This window comes from Harmonia axyridis, chromosome 1 (assembly GCF_914767665.1).
Source record: "Harmonia axyridis chromosome 1, icHarAxyr1.1, whole genome shotgun sequence".
Lineage (NCBI taxonomy): Eukaryota > Metazoa > Arthropoda > Insecta > Coleoptera > Coccinellidae > Harmonia > Harmonia axyridis.
In genome coordinates, this window is record NC_059501.1 from 5,144,483 (window position 1) to 5,163,832 (window position 19,350).

The 19,350-nt window shown below is 36.8% G+C and overlaps 1 protein-coding gene across 7 annotated transcripts in view; it reads left to right on the forward strand.

Annotated features, from left to right (window-relative positions):
* Positions 1–19,350, forward strand: part of LOC123687769 (protein groucho) — a 140,274-nt gene that overhangs the window by 103,618 nt on the left and 17,306 nt on the right. For 4 of the 7 annotated variants that reach the window (XM_045627062.1, XM_045627067.1, XM_045627061.1 and 1 more), the window contains 5 exons: positions 4,476–4,520; positions 11,147–11,284; positions 13,885–13,917; positions 16,041–16,313; positions 18,252–18,350. In XM_045627062.1, the coding sequence (XP_045483018.1) occupies positions 4,476–4,520; positions 11,147–11,284; positions 13,885–13,917; positions 16,041–16,313; positions 18,252–18,350 (588 nt within the window). The remainder of the gene's footprint in view (positions 1–4,475; positions 4,521–11,146; positions 11,285–13,884; positions 13,918–16,040; positions 16,314–18,251; positions 18,351–19,350) is intronic. The other 3 variants (XM_045627063.1, XM_045627064.1, XM_045627065.1) reach the window with 3 other exon arrangements.

Sequence of the window (19,350 nt, forward strand, 5' to 3'; positions counted from 1 at the left end):
TTGTTTGCGGAACAATGAAGAGACACTCAATTATTGTCACCTGACGTCCCCAAGAGTCACGGAGCCTGCGTCCGCGGAAACAAAAGACTGTGTGTAGTTCGGTCGTGTTCCGGTTCTTCGTCGAGATATCGCGCACGGTACCTGTCATTTTCTGGGAGGAGGATTCCTTCGAGATTGGGCATAGAGATGGGGGAGCCGCTTTGGTATCGAGATCGGATCGGTTCGGTCGTTTCGTGACGATTTTATCGTCGGGCTAAAGCGTTACACACACCGTCGGTTTTACATCGGAACGGACGGATAGTGTGTGGCCACCTTTATTTATTTTTTTTAAATACCAATCGATCGCTTCATCATTCCGTCACAATGTCTGTAATTTTGGGCCTGAAATGTTCTCAAGTTATCTCGAAAGAAGATTTATGTGTGAAAAAGCGATAAAAAAATAAGCTACTAAAATTCCTGATGATGTCTTGGCAAGTTTGCTCCGCAATGGCTCCCATTTCATTTTATTTGGGCAATGAAAGTTGGTTCACTGACGTGATCTTCAGCGTTAACGAAACTCTATTGACAAATTTCAATAGGCGCCAAATCAGGACTGCGGGAGGTCCGATTAATGTCACCTGTCCTGGAGATTTATTTTCTTCGAAAAATTTCATTAATTCGCAGAAATATTGGACGTGTGTGAAATAACACCATCCTGATAGTTTAGATTTTTGTGTAAAATGCTGTGTAGCGATGGTCTATGGATTATGCCAACATAAAATTTAATTTCAAGACTTCCCGCACATTCCTCAATTAAATTGCCCATCAAGAATTATTTCAAATTGAGGAATCATTGCGAGTTAAAAACGCTAATGATTACGTTTTACAATGTGAAACTCCGTTATCATTGAATCTTCCAATGATAAATTTCAAACCCTGCGTTCAAACTTTAGTATCAGTGATACGATATTTAACTCAATTCGCGAGTTTCTCCGCAAAGAAAGGACTTCTTATGTCCCTTAGTGAATTAATGTTTCATATTAACTCGAAATATTTTGAAATAAGACCTAAATATATCAGAAATTCAGAAAACAAACTTCAAACGCGCCAAACGACGTGAAACAACCGATGACACTAGTGGAGCAAAAGTTGCCACACCTTGGATTTCCGCAGGTAGATACAGAAAATAATAAATATTCTGCTTATTATAAATTCGACAATTAGGAAAAATATCGGATTCCAAATATTCAAATTTTTGCATATTTGAACGGGAATCACTCAAATAAATATATTTCATTCAATATAACATACATTCATAATGATATAGTAAAATTGTGGATTCGAAAATATATCACAATCCGTCAACGTAATCTAATCATGTTGGAGACATGTCAAAATTGCCTATACTCCCTCTGTGGTTCAAACGAAGCAAATGAGACTAAGCGGGTAGATAAACTCGGGTATCTTCGGTAAATCTGGCAGTTAACGGCTAATTTCACACCGTCAGTTAAATCTAGTTAACCAGAGGTGAAAGTACCGGGCCTATTCATGCCATCATTAGCGATTATATCAATCCAAAGACATTTCTATGAGTTGTATTATCATTCTGGAAGTGTTTCGTTAGAAAACAACAACAGAAAATCCACCTGCTTCACATCCCTTTCTCTCTCTCGAGTAACAAAACCGTACGAAATTAACGTCAAAGGTTCATATAGAACAAACCCTACTGAATCTGCCGTTCCGGTAATGTCGAATAATAACCTTTTATCCGGAACCCGGAAAAAATAAATATTCTGGTAAGTATTCGATAATTAGGAAAAATATCGGATTCCAAATATTCAAATTTGCATATTTAATCGAGAATAACTCAAATAAATATATTTCATTCAATATAAGATACATTCATAACAATATAGTCAAATTGTGAATTTGAAAATATATCACAGTCCGACAACGTAATCTAACCATTTTGGAGACATGTAAAAATTGCGTATTGTACTCCCTTTATCTATGTTTATAACTCTTTAGTTCAAACGAAGCAAATGAGACTAAGCGGGTAGATACACTCGGGTATATTCGGTAAATCTGGCAGCTAACGGCTAAGTTCACACCGTCAGTTAAATCTAGCTAACCAGAGGTGTAAGTGCCATAATTAGCGATTATATCAATCAAATGACATTTCTATGAGTTGTGTTATCATTCTGGAAGAGTGTTCCGATAGAACATAACAACCGGAAACCCACCAGCTTCACATCCCTTTCTCTCTCTCTATCGAGTAGCAAAACCGTACGAAATCAACGTCAACGGTTCGGATAGAACAAACCCTACCGAATCTGGCGTTCCGGTAATGTCGAATAATAACCTTTTATCCGGAACCCGGTCGATAACTCGAATTAGTCCGGTCATTTATATGAAACCGGCCGAAAATCGTTTCGTTTCGGGTTCGAGTGTTTTTCTGATACGATCCGATACACCAATTACCTGGAGTGCATTGGAAATCGCGGAAAACCCGGTTTGGAAATTGTCGTGGGCACCGGGATCGATACCGTCGAGTGCCCGGACTGTAATCCGGGTTTTCCTTGGTAATTATCGGGTTTTTCTTCACGTCGATTGGTTCATGATGCGGTGCAAATTATGGTTTGATGGTCGTGTGGTCGTTTGGATTAATTTAGGAGTGGGGAAAACATTTATTTATTATTATGAATAGGGGATGGTTTTTTTTAAGAGCTCGGGGACTTTAAATAATTATACAGGCCACAGGGTGTTTCATTGGGAAACGGAAATACTTCACCAAGGCAGTTCTGGAGATACCCCATTTATTTTTTTGTTCATAATTGTTTCAAAATATAGGTACGATATCAACCTAATGCAACTCAATTCTCAATAAATAGAAACTGAAATAGTATAAAGCTATAAAAAGGACAACCAGTGTAAAAATGAATTACAAAGTAATCTTGAAATAATTATGGATTCAATATTTTTGATAATTCATTGTTAAAAGTCACTTCAAACCTCTTTCAGGTATTCAAGTTCTTAAAAACTTCACTTTTACGTTGAAAATTTGTGCAGTAAAACTGTCTAAGCGAAAATTTGAAGTACACCTTTCAGTTTAGTTTTTAGTGGTGTTTCCGAATATCGAAACAGATTTTCAAAATTCCGATGTACAGGGTGTTGTTTCGAGGATTCAAACGATTCTTAATTTTTTGTTAACCGGGACCTGGATTTTCAAGGCGGTTATTGCATGATACGTTTGAGCTCTCAATTAGGAACATATTTGCCAAATATGAAGAAAATATACCGGTTGGTTCGTTTGATATGGCCTCAGAAAGAAACAGGCAACATTCATAAAACACCCTGTATCTCGGCTACGAAGACAGTAAAACCCAATAAATGGGTTATCTCCAGAACCGCCTTGGTGCCACCTATGCACCTGTGAAGTATTTCCGTTTCCCAATGAAACACCCTGTACATAGTAATTCACGGCTTGGCTTGATTTTCTATCTACTTGACTTGATTTCAAGTCACTATCAAGTCAAGTAGTAGTTTTTCAATCTCAAGTCAAGTATTTAGTAATTAAGTATTTGAATCATATCAAGCTACTTGATTTTTAGCATTTTTATTGTGTAATGTCACATAAATAAATAAATGATGAAATGAGAAGGAACCTTGCAAAAAAACTTGTATTTATTAAACTTATTGTATAAAAAACCGAAAATATCAACTTTGGTGAAATAGAAACAAATAAAATCTCTATAAATCATAACAAAATACAGTTTCTTAATATTGAGAAACATCCAGGCTTTGTTTGATTTCATATTTTTCTTCCATCCAGGATCTAAGACACATGAGGCATCTTATAGATTTGTCGCCTGACCTATTGCGGGTTTTTGTAACTGTAAGAGCTGCTCTGGAATATTGTCTTTCAACAGGATCTGAAGATGCTGGCGTTGATAACAAAGTCTTTGGCCATTTTGGCCAAGTTTGGAAAGATATTTCTGAAACTACCAAAATCTACCGATAGATTTCATAGAAATTTGAGAAAACTACTAATAAAGTCACACTGGCGAATGCTCCAGTCTCTCGTCGCTCGAGGAATACCCTTATTTAGACTAAGCGCGCACGAGATTGCAGAAATATATGCTGTGCGACGTGTGAATATCAAGCTCAGGTAATATCAAGTAGCTTCATATCAAGTCAAGCAATAAATATCTAAAATGAAGTCAAGTCAAGCTCAAATATATAGAATTTTTCACGAGCTTGATTTTCATGTCAAGTATGTAGTTGGTTAAAATATCAAGCTACTAGGCTTGATTAATCCCTAATCACCATCAAAAGGTTACATGGCCTGTCAATAATCTATAATTCGAAAAAGTTTGGAAATTATACCCTATGATTTGGATTTTTCTGCAGGAAATTTCAAATTGTTATGAATGAAATTCATATCATTGAAATCAAGTGAATTTCTATTAATATCTAATTATTTCTCTTTGTTTCAGTATTACGAAATGTCCTATGGCCTTAATGTGGAAATGCACAAACAGGTTAGTAAACTCCAACAATTTTTTTTTATTTAATATAATTTATCATTCTATTCGATCTTTATTGAGAAAATCTATTTGTGTATTGATTCACACAGTTATGATTACTTTCAAAAAGTTTAAATATCTTAACTAACCTTTCAAATCAATTAATTCTTTGGAACTTTCAATTTCAATTTTTCAAATTTTGCCCACTAAGGAATTTAACACAGACATTTCCAAACGTCAAATATTCCCTGAGACATTATCTGCGTCAACAAAACAAGAACATTATTTGTCGTATTTATCTTAAATATTTTTTCCACACAAATAATTGTACCACCCATACTCTCATTCTGCTTTGATAATGATTAGTGTTATCTTAATGCACTTTCACGGTTGATCGTACCGTTTTAATGGAGAATTTTTATTGTAACCTTGTTCAATATATGCTCAGATTATCCTGAATGAAATCACATTACGTCTGTTCTAAGGTCGAAATTTAAATGGTTAGAATTCTGAGGAGTTACCAGTTACGAAAAGTTAGTAAAATTCTTCTAACACGAATCGACATGGTTGTTTTTCAGTTATTCATTGGTAGCACGTACACATGATGTCACGAATTCCTATTTCGTTCAATGAATACAACATTTACGACGGCTCCTTAATTTCTATTGTTAAATATACTAACTGACAAAGAAACTGCAACATCCAAAGGAGCTGTTTGAATTTAATATTCTTTTTTTGTAAAACAGATAGTATAGCAAGGAGTTAATGATTGATATTTGGAGAAGAAAAACGAAAGGTTTACACTTTTTTTAATAAATTTCTTAATAATGTGTTTGTCCACCGCGATTATATATACACTCCTCAACAAGTCTCGGCATTGATGCAATAAGATGGTCTGTATCTTCTTGAGGGATACTATCCCAAGCACCCTGTACTTCATGTCTCAGAGCCGCCAATGTTCTCTGCACCACTGTAATCGTTTCTGGAGATGCTCAACCGTCACAGGTAACACAAGATGGGGTCGATGCTGCAGTCCAAATTATCCGGCGGTAAACCGTTCGGACAGTTACAGGATGGCCTGGTTCTCCTAACCACTCATAAGCCAAGAGACCAATAATTCGACCTCTTTCAAATTCATTTAGCTGGCAATAAATTCCGCGTACACGTGCTCTAGGCATTTTAACAACTAAACAGAGGCTAATGACCGTAGCAGTCGATGTCTTCAACAATATAAAAAAAAAAACAACCAAACATCGACTTTGGATCTCCTCGAACAGAAGATGAGATATAAGAACTGGGATTGTGGATTTCCTTTCTCCATCTTCTTTTTTACTTAGTATCGTAATGTGGCAATAGTCTGGCATGTCATATCAAGTCAAAACAGCACGGGGAAAGCCCTTGATACAATAATACAAAGGTTAACCTGTGTTTGTATCACTGGAGCTATGAGAACGTACCCAACTAGGACATTGAAGATCATCAAAGATCTCACACACCTCTTCATCTAGTGATAGAGAGTGTGACCTATGAGGCCACTCTAAGACTATCTAGGGAAGGTACCGGCAATGAGAGAATAGGAATCAGAGAGCCTGGTCCTCCCTGACTAATTACATACCATCATCGAACCTTCCCAGTGACGAGATGATAAAGAAAATTAGCATATAAAAAGGATGATTGTTGAAATACATGTATCACTCTTGAAAGCGACTATCTTGACGAAGAAAGTCTTACTGAGTGAAATCTTATCATGTAAACACTTCAATTCTTAATATGTACGAAAGAGTTTTTATTATACACTGTGTCCGTAAAGTATGGAACAAATTCATTTTTAGCTAAACAGACCATTTTAAGAAATAATCCTGAAACACGTCGATTTTTCATTTCAATTTACCGTATTTCAAAATAATAATCTAATATACAGGGTGAATTACTTCCGAGTAATGACGTCACTGTCATTTTTTTTAAATGGAACACCCCCATTTTGTCTAAATTTTCCGATTACTCTAGCTGAGCTGATTTCAAAAATGTATCACATGTTGATTCCAATTGATACAGGGTGGACAAAAGTACAATAGTTTTGCGTGTGCTCATATAGTAACGCGTAAGATTCTTTCTCTAATTCTGTGGTTATTCCGTTCATTCTTCCACATCTTGTAGAACAAAATCGTGCGAGAATATATGAGAAACGCACAGTTTTCATGGTTATATTTTATTATTCTATGTTGGTACTCCGAACTTTCCGCCACGGCTTTATCTGTCAATTCATCAATTTGCCTTAAAGAAATCAGTTCTGCCAACCAACATTTTTCAATGCAAAAATCACTAAATTATATTCATGGAAATATTTCATTAATTCCAATGAAAATGCAATGAATTAGAGAAAATAATGTATAATACTCGTACAGAAGGCTCATTCTACCACTCGTTCATTCCAAAACTCGCCACTTCGTGGCTCGTTTTTGAATTTTGAACTCGTGGAAGAATATCAATGCCTTCTGCACTTGTATTATAAATAACTATTATTAGTTAAACTAACAATATTATCAAAAATACTTATTGTCTAGCGGCAATTGGTTTGAATGTAACACCCTGTAGTTTGTTACATTTTTAGATTAATAAAAATGTATAAAAATAAGAAATAATTTCTTTCATATTCTGTCTGCTAGACCACAAGTACCAAACATGATTGGAAACAGCTCATTTTTATTAATTTAAAAATGTAACAAACTACAGGGTGTTACATTCAAACCAATTGCCGCTAGACAATAAGTATTTTTGATAATATTGTTAGTTTAACTAATGAAGAATGTTACGCGTTACTATGAGCACACACAAAACTATTGTATTTTTGTCCACCCTGTACCAATTGGAATCAGCTCAGCTAGAGTAATCGGAAATTTGAGACAAAATGGGGGTTTTGAAAAAAATGACGGTGACGTCATTACTCGGAAGTAATTCACCCTGTATATTAGATTATTATTTTGAAATACGGTAAATTAAAATAAAAAATCGACGTGTTTCAGGATTATTTCTTAAAATGGTCTGTTTAGCTAAAAATGAATTTGTTCCATACTTTACGGACACAGTGTATAACAATTTGTTATTCTTCATTGATTAGTTTCCTATTCTCTACTTATAGTAGATAAAGTAGTGTTGATGATAAAACAAAGAGGATCATTATCATTATAATTACTAATTAGTCTAAACATTTCCAAGGTCCCTTCTCTCTAGCAACGAATCGATTGGCCCCGCTGCCAATTCGTCGTTTTTTTCCCATTGTTCCCGGAATTTCCCTGTTAGTAAGGGGAGCGCAGTAACATTGATCAGCCCCGGCTACTAGATGTGTAGCGATTTCGGTAATTACTCCTGCGGGGGGTTCCGTAACTCCCTTTTTGTCGCTTTGCCGGCTGCGTGAGTTCGACGGCAACTGTCAACTAGTTCCCATTAAGAATTGGTCTCGTGTTACACTCCGGTTGGATTCATGATCAAGAATCGTCACCGCTGGAAGGGTTGATTAATCGATGTCTGAGCCAGTGTCGCACCATTTGGTTTTCTTCGGGGGTATATTCGATTATCTTTTGAAATTATATGTTGGTACTGTTCTGGCTAAATATTATGGTTTTAACAATTCACCAATGACTACTCAGTAAAAACAATATTTTCCTCAGACATTCGACTTTGTTTGTGAACGTGGTAATCTAGAATCAAGTACATGTATAGGGTGTTTTTTTTCGAGGTATATAACGTTAAGTTGGCATTACTGTTCAAGATGGCGATCGATTCAACAGCTGTCAAGTGATTTATTCTCAGTTTGGTTTGGCAATTCATCATGAATAGACTCACGCCTGAACAACGCTTGCAAATAGTGCAATTTCATTTGGAGAATAATGGTTCTGTGCGGAATACGTATCGCGCACTACGTCCATTTTATTTTGTTTAGCTACGAAGCGCACTTCTGGTTGAATGGCTACGTCAACAAACATAACTGCCGCATTTGGAGTGAAGCTAATCCTCAAGTGTATGTCGAAACACCGTTACATCCAGAAAAACTGACTGTTTGGTGCGCTTTATGGGCTGGTGGAATCATTGGTCCGTACTTCCTCAAAAACGATGATGGCCAGAACGTTACAGTCAATGGTGATCGGGTATAGAGCCATGATTACTAACTTTTTCATTCCTGAATTGAACAACCATGATCTCCAGGAGCTCAGTTCCAACAAGACGGCTCAACATGTCACACAGCTCGTGCCACAATCGATTTATTGAAAGACACGTTTGGTGACCGCCTAATTTCACGTTTTGGACCTGTAAATTGGCCTCCAAGGTCTTGTGATTTAATACCGCTTGACTACTTTCTGTGGGGCTATGTAAAGTCATTGGTCTATACGGATAAGCCACAAACCCTTGACCATTTGGAAGACAACATTCGCCGTGTTATTGCCGATATACGGCCACAAATGTTGGAAAAAGTCATCGGAAATTGGACGTCCAGATTGGACTACATCCGAGCCAGCCGTGGCGGTCATATGCCAGAAATCATATTTAAAATGTAATGCCAAAAGATTATCTTGCGGATAAATAAAATTCATGTCAAACGAATAATCCATCGTTGTTTTATAGCAATTTAAAGTTCTATAGCTCTAAAAAAAACACCCTTTACTACAACTGTCGTCTAACTCTTCAATACCTTTTCTGTAGAAGGAGTGATCTTTGCTTTCGAAATAGGCTTCAATCTCAGCACTTCTTCACTAGAGCCAAGTTTCTTTCCCTGGAGAATAAGCTCTTTGGTCAAGCAGTTGGAAACGCAATTTGTTCAATTTAACCATGGTTTTTGTCGAATCATGACAAGGAACATTGTTTTTTTTAATTATATTCACTGTTGATGGTTTCACCTTCGTCAAGATCAATGAACAACATTCCATGAACGTCTCGAAATACGAATGTCTTAAACTTGTCAGCTGCTGTATGAGATATTGGTCGCTTTGGACGGTTTTAACCGACTTCTTTCCCTTCAGCTGATACTCTCTCTGACTCTGGAATGTGGTGATGACTCCATGTTTCATGCACTGTCACAAAAACGTATCTTCTTTCACCAAGACAAAGCTTCTTGTTGCAAATCTTTGAAGACTTTAGTCGACTCAGACGTCGTGATAGGTTATCTCCATACTTCATACTAAAATCTGCAATTTTATTATTCTTCAAACGAAATTCAACGCACAACAGTCTTATTTATGTTCACCACAAGATTTTTCATACGATTTCAATTCACAAATTCCCTTAAACAACATTCACAGACTTTCTGGAGCATCTCAAGACTCCCCTCAGGCTACAGGTGCATAGTCTGCGATTAATGTCAACAAAAAATAGGCTAGATTAGATAAGATTAAAGGAGGGGCGAAAGATCATCTGACCTTGCATGCACCTTGACCTAAAGATCTATTGTGCATCCCCGCGCTGCTTGCCAGTCAGGCAATAGTGCCTCAATGAACTTAATGACCTTCTAAGGCTTAATCCATCACTTGTTCCTACTTTAAAAACCAAGAGCCAAGGCGATGTAACCTTTTCTGATGAGCAGCTTCTCATTCGCAAAGCAAATGTTTAGCTGTCTCAGTGGCTTCTTGACATAAGCGACTGAGTGAGTGAACTTATTTAGTCCAGCTCGTAGAATAAGAGACAAGTGACTTGGCATGTCTCTGACAGGCAAATCTTTTATAAATAATGAATAGAAGGGGTCCCAGCATGGAACCCTGAGGAACTCCAAGGCTGATGTTGAAACTCTTGTAATAACTTCCGCCTATTCTAAGTGACATAGTTTTTTCGTTGGGGTAATTGAGCAACCATTCCAAGAAAACTAAATTGCAGCAATTTTCTAGTATAAACTCAAAAGATAGTTAATCAAAGGCCGAGGTAAGATCGAAAAATATGCCCTGTCCAAATAAATTATTATCTTACCACGCATAGACTGATTCAAAAAATTAACTGTAGCTTATTGTGTTGAGTAGGTGCCTCTAAATCTTTTTGAATCTTTCGAGATCATTCTTAGAGATTCACGGCTTGACTTGATAATCAAGCTACTTGACTTGGGCTCAACTTGAAATCAACTCAAGTTCAAGTCAAGTAATAGGTTGTCAATGTCAAATACTTGATTAATAAATACTCCACCTGACATTGAAAAACTACTATTTGACTTGAAGTTGAGTTGATTTCAAGTCAAGCCCAAGTCAAGTAGCTTGAATATTAGGTCAAGCCGTGAATCCCTAATCATTCTGTTGAAAATAATCTTCTTGCATACTGAACGATTGTATGCTTGCTTGATTTGTGGATGAAGGAAAATACGATAATGATTTTCACTTGTTTAATATCTTAAGCGAGAGAACACAAACACTGAATAGAACTATAATTGTTATAATAGTAATGAATAGTGAATACCTATTGAATACTGAATGGATAACTTATGAATTGATACTGAATTAATGATTACTTGTTTTATACTGAATTAGGGAAGCACTCGCTAGAGGTGAGAACCTGGTGCGAGTAATCATAGAGTGAACCACCTTAGAGTTCTTCTTCTTCTTCCTGTGTAATCCTTAAGCCTCAACACATACCTTCATTTCAACTCTGAACTTAATTTTTGTTTCCAGACTGAAATAGCTAAACGACTAAATGCAATCATAGCACAGGTGCTTCCCTTTCTTGCCCAGGAGCACCAACAGTCAGTCGCCACTGCAGTGGAAAGGGCCAAGCAAGTTACGATGACAGAGCTGAACGCAATAATCGGGGTAAGTGTAGAAGAAAAAGACAATTTTCCCATTTCTCCGTAGGCTTCTATGCCTTATATCCGCCCCGTAGTTTTTTTTTTCAGTTTAAATTGGTTCCTTCGACCTTGTTGAAGTTATTGTTTGGTTTAGAGGGGGACGGGGCTTATTGCTATAGGGGTGGTTTTATCGATTCAAGAAGAAGAGGTTGTCAAGGCTGATTTTTTTTTATGATGTATTTCGCTGTTCTGGAGTGTTGAATTTCGGTAGTGAGGTTTTATAATTATTTCATGAAAAATTATTACGGAAATTGCAAGTTAAAATTCAACCAGTTACAGTTTTATTCTTAATTTTCATTTTCTCTTCATTTTCATGTATTTCATTACATAAATTCATATGAAATGATTTTTCTAAAATACCATAAACAATAAAATTCTATATGTTATCCGAACCGATTGTTTCAATTTTATGCATTTATTTATTGAAAACGTCACTTTGATTTTCGAATAGATTCTTTTAGTGTTGCGAAATGGGATCTACCGCAAATTCAACCTCAATATTCGTGGAACGAATATAATTCATAGAACTCCTATGTTTATAGTTATTGCGTTCTGTGTTACATAGGCGTACAACTCTGCTTTCGCCGTTTTTTTGTTAATTTCGAGGCTTCATTGTAAAAAAACTGGTTATACATTCATGATTCAAAGTATTGTCCATCGCTTGCCACTACTTTCTCCCATCTTTCGGGCAGTGTACGTTACTCGCGTTGAAGACATTGGTTCTCTTTTGAAGCTATCCAGGAATCGATCCAGATCGTGTGCCATTGATCAAAACAAGTGATAGTCCGAAAGAGCAATGAATACGGCGGGTGGGGTAAGATTTTCCATTTCAACGTTTCCAAGTATGTCTTGAACACTTTCGTAACATGGGATCGAGTATTGTCATGCTGTAAAATCACTTTATAACGTCTCTCGATCTATTGCGGCCGTTTATCTCTCAATGCTCTGCTCAAACGCATTAATTACGGTCGAAAACGATCGCCTGTGATCGTTTTATACGGTTTTAACAACTCGTAATACACTACGCCGAGCTGGTCCCACCAAATACTGAGCATGACTTTGGAACCATGAATATTCGGTTTAGCCGTCGATGTGGAAGCGTGGCCGAAATATTCCTATGATTTTCTGCGCTTGGGTTTATTGTAATGAACCCATTTTTCGTCTGCAATCACAATGCGATGCAGAAATCCCTTCCGTTTGTCTTGCAAGCAACTGTTCACAAGCAAACAAACGCCGTTCAACATATCTGGGCTTTAACTCCTAAAGCACCCAATTTTCTTATTTCTGAATCATTCCCAGGACTACCAGGCGTCTTGAAATGGCTTGTGTCGTCACTTCCAATGATACTGCCCATTCTTGTAACATTTGACACGATTCTTGATCTAGTATTGCCTCCAATTCTGCATCTTCGAACACCTTCTCTCTTCCTCCGCTTATTCTTGACGTCATATTCACCGTTCTTGAAGACTTGAAACCACTCTCGGCACGTTCTTTCACTTGTAGCGGCCTCCCTATAGGTATTTGAGAGCATTCAATGAGCCTCAGCCGCAAATATCTACATATTAAAGCATGGAGACACAAATCGACTATTATTTCGATGGCGTTATGTTTACAAATACCTATGCTCATTGTATGACATCTACGATCTATTTCTTTCGACTACCACTTACCGCTACAGCCATCTATTGTAAAACGGCGGAAGCAAAGTTGTACACCTAATATTTCGGTGATGAGTTGAATTATTCCATTGTAAAATTATTAAATCAGTAAAAAAAAAAAATGAGAAAAGTAGGAGAAATATATGGTTAAATTTGATATACAACTCAACTCTATATGGAGCTTTGAATTTTGAATCTTAATTTTTCGATTTCAAATAGACCCAGTTCTCCAGAAAAGTCTTATAGACTTAAAATACCCTGTATTGTCCAGATGTTCATGGAGGATATATCTAGCTAGGTAGTTCTGCAGAATATGTAGATCTGCTAGCTAGATAGATCAGCCGACTAGCTAGATCTACAGCGCGTATAATCTGCATACCCATAAAACGACAATAAGTTGAAATCTTCTAAGTACTGTTGAATCGTCTTATGTTATATTGTTGTTAATTAATAAATACCTTCTCCGCAATCCTTTTAGTGCATGCTTTCTATAATGCTTCCTTTATATTGTTATGTTGTGAATTTAGGCAAAAGAGATCAGAGATATGATAGGTAGAGGTATAATTTCACATGCCTATTTGGATTATGATTAAATATTCATAAAATAAAACGGCAGCAAAAAATTGAAATACACTCACTACGAAACCAAAATAAAAATATTATAATCACTGTGAAATTACATTTTATTAACGAACTATGTCCAAGATTTACTGAATACAATCATACATCATGTTGTCTCAAACAAAGAAATGTTTCAATCAGATTTTGTTAAAATTAATCAAATTGTTGTTTTCATGTTGATCTATCACAAACAGACAATTATTACATATCTCTGATCTTGTATTATTTCCCTCCTCTTGTTAAGGTGTGGGTCGTTTTATGGTTTTAATTCGTGTTGTTGTTCCAGCAACAGCAACAACAAGGTCTTCAACAATTGCTTGTAAGTAGATCAGTTAGTGATTTATAGAACTTATAGAAGTATCTTAGCTTGTCCTTCATAATAATCCTATGAATTATTATATGGGAAGTATATAGTTTATTTTCGCATTTGAATAAGTAATGAATAAAATAATGCGATTGAAAATTCGTTAATATATTCTTCAAAATAAGATGCATGTTATTTAGATATACCGGGTAAATTTTTTTGAGTTGAATCAGTCAAAAATCTCGAAAAGAAAGCATCTTATGAAAAAATGTTTCAAATAAAAGGTTCACGTTTTTTGGAGGAAAGTCCACTTATGCTAGAATCTCCCCCAGTTAACTTCCTCTTGTGGGGGTTCGGGGATCAACTTTGCAGATTCGTATCCTACTGCAAAAAATACTAAAGTTTTGTACGAACAATTTTTCACGAATCTTCACAGAAGGTCTGTATTCGAATGTGTGTGACGAATAGTGAAAAATGTTCATATAAAATTTTTGCACTTATTTGCCATAGAATACGAATCTACAATAAAAATAGGGGTTCCCATTTGAAATTACAAAGTTGATCCCTGCAAATTTCACAAGGGGGAACTAAATAGAAGTGTACTTCCCTCTCAAAATCCTCAGCCTTTTATTCAAAACATTTTTCCGTAAGATGATTCATTTTCGAGATTTTAGACTGATTCAACATAAAACAGAAAACGGATTATATTCTGCAGGCAATAAATCTTTTTGGGAGATAATAAATTAATGTCCAAGCTTCAATATTTTATTCTTCCTTGTGAAAAGTATTGCCACTCCTTTTGTAGAAGAGTAAAATGAGACAGTAGAAGACGTAATGGAACTTGATCAAACAAAACTCATAGAAAATATTTAATTCGTTCGAAATGAACTTAAAGAATTTACTCCTTCTTTTAGATATCAATCATTTTCTTTCTAGTTTTTCCAGAATTTTGTTCGAACAAAATTTGCTGCCATTTACTTTGAAGGCAAAAATCCAAATTTCCAACCAAACGATGCGATCGTTTTTAAACTCTTGTTTTAAATTCATGTCAGCTGCTCAAAACAAATTTTTGATAAGATAGACATAAAGGGTGTTTTTTTTAGAGCTATAGAACTTTAAATTGCAATTAAACAACGATGGATTATTCGATTGGCATGAATTTTATTTATCCGCAAGATAATCTTGTGGCATTACTTTTTAAATATGATTTCTAGCATTTGACCGCCAAGGCTGGCTCGGATGTAGACTAATCTGGACGTCCAATTTTCGATGACTTTTTCCAACATTTGTGGCCGTATATCGGCAATAACAAGGCGAATGTTGTCTTTCAAATAGTCAAGGGTTTGTGGCTTATCCGCATAGACCAATGACTTTACATAGCCCCACAGAAAGTACTCTAGCGGTGTTAAATAACAAAATCTTGGAGGCCAATTCACAGGTTCGTGAAATTAGGCGGTCACCAAACGTGTCTTTCAATAAATCGATTGTCGCACGAGCTGTGTGACATGTTGCGCCGTCTTGTTGGAACCACAGCTCCTGGACATCATGGTTGTTCAATTCAGGAATGAAAAAGTTAGTAATCATGGCTCTATGCCGATCACCATTGACTGTAACGTTCTGGCAATCATCGTTTTTGAAGAAGTACGGACCAATTATTCCACCAGCCCATAAAGCGCACCAAACAGTCAGTTTTTCTGGATGTAACGGTGTTTCGACATACACTTGAGGATTAGCTTCACTCCAAATGCGGCAGATTTGTTTGTTAACGTAGCCATTCAACCATAAGTGCGCTTCGTCGCTAAACAAAATAAAATGGACGTAGTGCGCGATACGTATTCCGCACTGAACCATTATTTTCGAAATAAAATTGCACCATTTACAAGCGTTGTTCATGCGTGAGTCTATTCATGATGAATTGCCAAACCTAACTGAGAATAAATCACGTGACAGCTGTTAAATCGGTCGCCATCTTGAACAGTAATGCCAACTTAAAGTTATATACCTCGAAAAAAACACCCTATAGGTTAGGAAATTTTCATTTCTAATTATCCGACGTATGTTCTAATTACTTCTTGTGCAGTTTTGCATCTTCGTATACCTTTCGATGTTGTAAATCACTATAACCAAATTTTTATCAGCAACAGATACACGCCCAGCAGCTGCCGCACGGTGCTCATGGGCCAGCTCTACCGATGGGACCTCATCCAGGACTTCCAGGTATGGGTCCAGCTGGTCTCCTAGGATTCGGAGGTGCTGCAGCCTTGGGAGGTGGCAATGTTCCTTCACTACCTGGTGTACCCCATTCCTCTGCTCTGGGTGGAGGAGCGCACCCGCTGTTGAAGCCCTCGGATCTCCATGCCAGAGAGAACATAGATAAGAGACCTAGCTCGAATCATACCGAGGATAGACTGGTAAGGATAATAAGGACTATTTTTTCATTCCAAGATATTAGCAGATGTCTTGATCAAGAGTTAATCTTTGAGGAACGTGCTGCCATCGCTGATGCCAGTTTCGCTCTTTTTAGAGCTTATCAGTATCGCATAACCCAAAACAACGATGATAACCATTTGAAAATACACTGCGCAAAAGAATTGACGCACATTATGGAAATCTCAAATTTATTCTACAACTGAAGGTGTTCTCAATGATAATTATTTTTTTCAGAATTATGCATGCATATGTTATCCACTTTCAACGTTTTTCTTCAATACAGATGTTTTTTCCCAGCAGGAATAATAAAAAAAGAGATTATCAGATTTTGAATGTATTGGCTACATTCTGAAATCAGTTGTTCTCGATCAATTCTAGTGATCAATAGTTTTTCTTTCGTTTGATTTTCTACACTCGATCGCTATGCAACGCGAAACACGCAATTTGACCCAAGAGGAATGTGCCCAAGCGGTAGTTTTGCGAGAAGAAGGGTGGACATACACAAGAATTGCAAAAGGTTTGGAGTTTCCCATAGAAGTGTGTCCAGAATGTTGCAGCGATTCAGGGAGACAGGTATGAATGTCCGAAGATCAGGACAGGATAGACCACGGGTAACAACTGCCTTTCAAGAACGTTACTTGAGAGTTTCTTCGTTGAGACAACGGTTTGCAACCGCTCGCCTCCTTCAAAATCAGCTTGAGCAAACTCATTGGGTGCAAATTAGCACTCGGACAATAAGAAATCGCCTCAGAGAATATGATTTAAGGCCTCGTGTCGCGGCAAGAGGCCCAGCTTTTACTCCAGCCCATCGAAGGGCGCGTTTGGATTTTGCGAGAGCATATCCATTGGGAAGAGGCTGATTGGGAAAGAGTGCACTGAGCATATCTTTCATGTGGACGTCTGTATACAAGAGAACGTCGATCACAATGCTAGAGGCAGAATCTAGACTCATCTGTGAAGAGAACTCTTTATCAATCAGCCTCTTCCCAATGAATATGCTCTCTCGCAAAATCCAAACGCGCACTTCGATGGGCTGGGGTAAGAGCTGGGCCTCTTGCCGCGACACGAAGCCTTAAATCATATTCTCTGAGGCGATTTCTTATTGTCTGAGTGCTAATTTGCACCCCATGAGTTTGCTCAAGCTGATTTTGAAGGAGGCGAGCGGTTGCAAACCGTTGTCTCAACGAAGGAACTCTCAAGTAACGTTCTTGAAAGGCAGTTGTTACCCGTGGTCTACCCTGTCCTGGTCTTCGGACATTTATACCTGTCTCCCTGAATCGCTGCAACATTCTGGACACACTTGTGTGGGAAACTCCAAACCTTTTGCAATTCTTGTGTATGTCCACCCTTCTTCTAGCAAAACTACCGCTTGGGCACATTCCTCTTGGGTCAAATTGCGTGTTTCGCGTTGCAAAGCGATCGAGTGTAGAAAACCAAACGAAAGAAAAACTATTGATCACTAGAATTGTTCGAGAACAACTGATTTCAGAATGGAGCCAATACATTCATAATCTGATAATCTCATCTTTTTTTTATTCCTGCTGGAAAAAAACATCACATCTGTATTGAAGAAAAACGTTGAAAGTGAATAACATATGCATGCATAATTCTGATAAAAATAATTATCATTGAAAACACCTTCAGTTGTAGAATAAGTTTGAGATTTCCATAATGTGCGTTAATTCCTTTGCGCAGTGTAGAGGGAATTTGAATGAAACCAAACAATAGCATGAAGTCTATTTTCTTTTGGTTGTCATCATCGATACTGATGAGTTCTAAAGAGATCGGAACCGGTCTATCGCTACTCAGCTTCGATGACAGCACCCACATATCTATTAGTCTGATGTTCCACTGAATAGAATATTTTTTCACGAAATTCCATACACAGAAGGAAATTCTGAACAATATTCCTTTTGCAGAATTCAGTATCGCCTGCCGAAAGAGAAAAATATAGACCAAGATCGTCGCCAGATCCAGAACAAGAATCTAAAAGAAGAAGAGACGAGAAATTAGGACATGTAAGTCTTTGAAGTTTATTTCCCAACTTCATGTGTTGTATTAATAAATGTGTTAAACGCTATACCTAGTTTTTAATGAAGTATCCCTATTCTTACAACGACGTTTGTGTTTTTTTTTTAATCTTTAATTTCAAACTAAACCAGTGGACCTGTCAGGCATTGTCTTGTCTAAAATTCAAATTTCGTTTTGGAATAACGAACAGCCTCTTATAATCGAGAATTCAATTCCAATGGACTCGCATAATAGCATTTGCATACTTCTATAGTGTCCTTATTTTTCTTTTAATTTCAATGTTTTTTCATGTTATGATAGTTGCTTTTCTTTTTGAAAGGGAAATAAATCCAACAAATTATACAAATTAGAAATCGGTTGAGCTGATATTCACTTAGAAAGTTGCTAAACGATAAAAATTGTTCATAATTTCCTAGTTATCTTTTTTTTTCGTGAGAATCCCCAATTTTGATCCCAATTAAATTAATAACACCACCAGTACGAGATATTTTTAAGAAGAAACACCACCAGTACGAGATATTTTTAGGAGGGAACACCACCACGTGACTGGTTTTCAATTTGCAAATGAAGGAAAAATCATAATTTTGGTACCTAACTTTTCGTAAAAGAATTGATGATATGGTATTCCTACAAACAACTGATGTAATTGAAAAATATTCGTAAAAAACATCCTACAAAAAATCATTACAAAAAAGGCAAAACTGTATTTAAAAAAGGCTTACTATCGACGAAATTTGAAACTATTGTAATATTCCTAAATTCTTCTGATAGTTCAATCGTTCTCACAACAGAGCACATTAGTTTTGTTCCTGCTCCTCGGGGAAAATGTTGATAGATCACGAGAAAGTCACGTGGTGGTGTTCCCTCTTAAGTACATGAAAACTTGAAAATTCTGCTCAAATAACGCCGATAGCCTCATCTCCTCGTGGACAAAACAACGCAAAGGAATAGGGACCATAGAATTTCAATTTAGCATGATCAAGAACT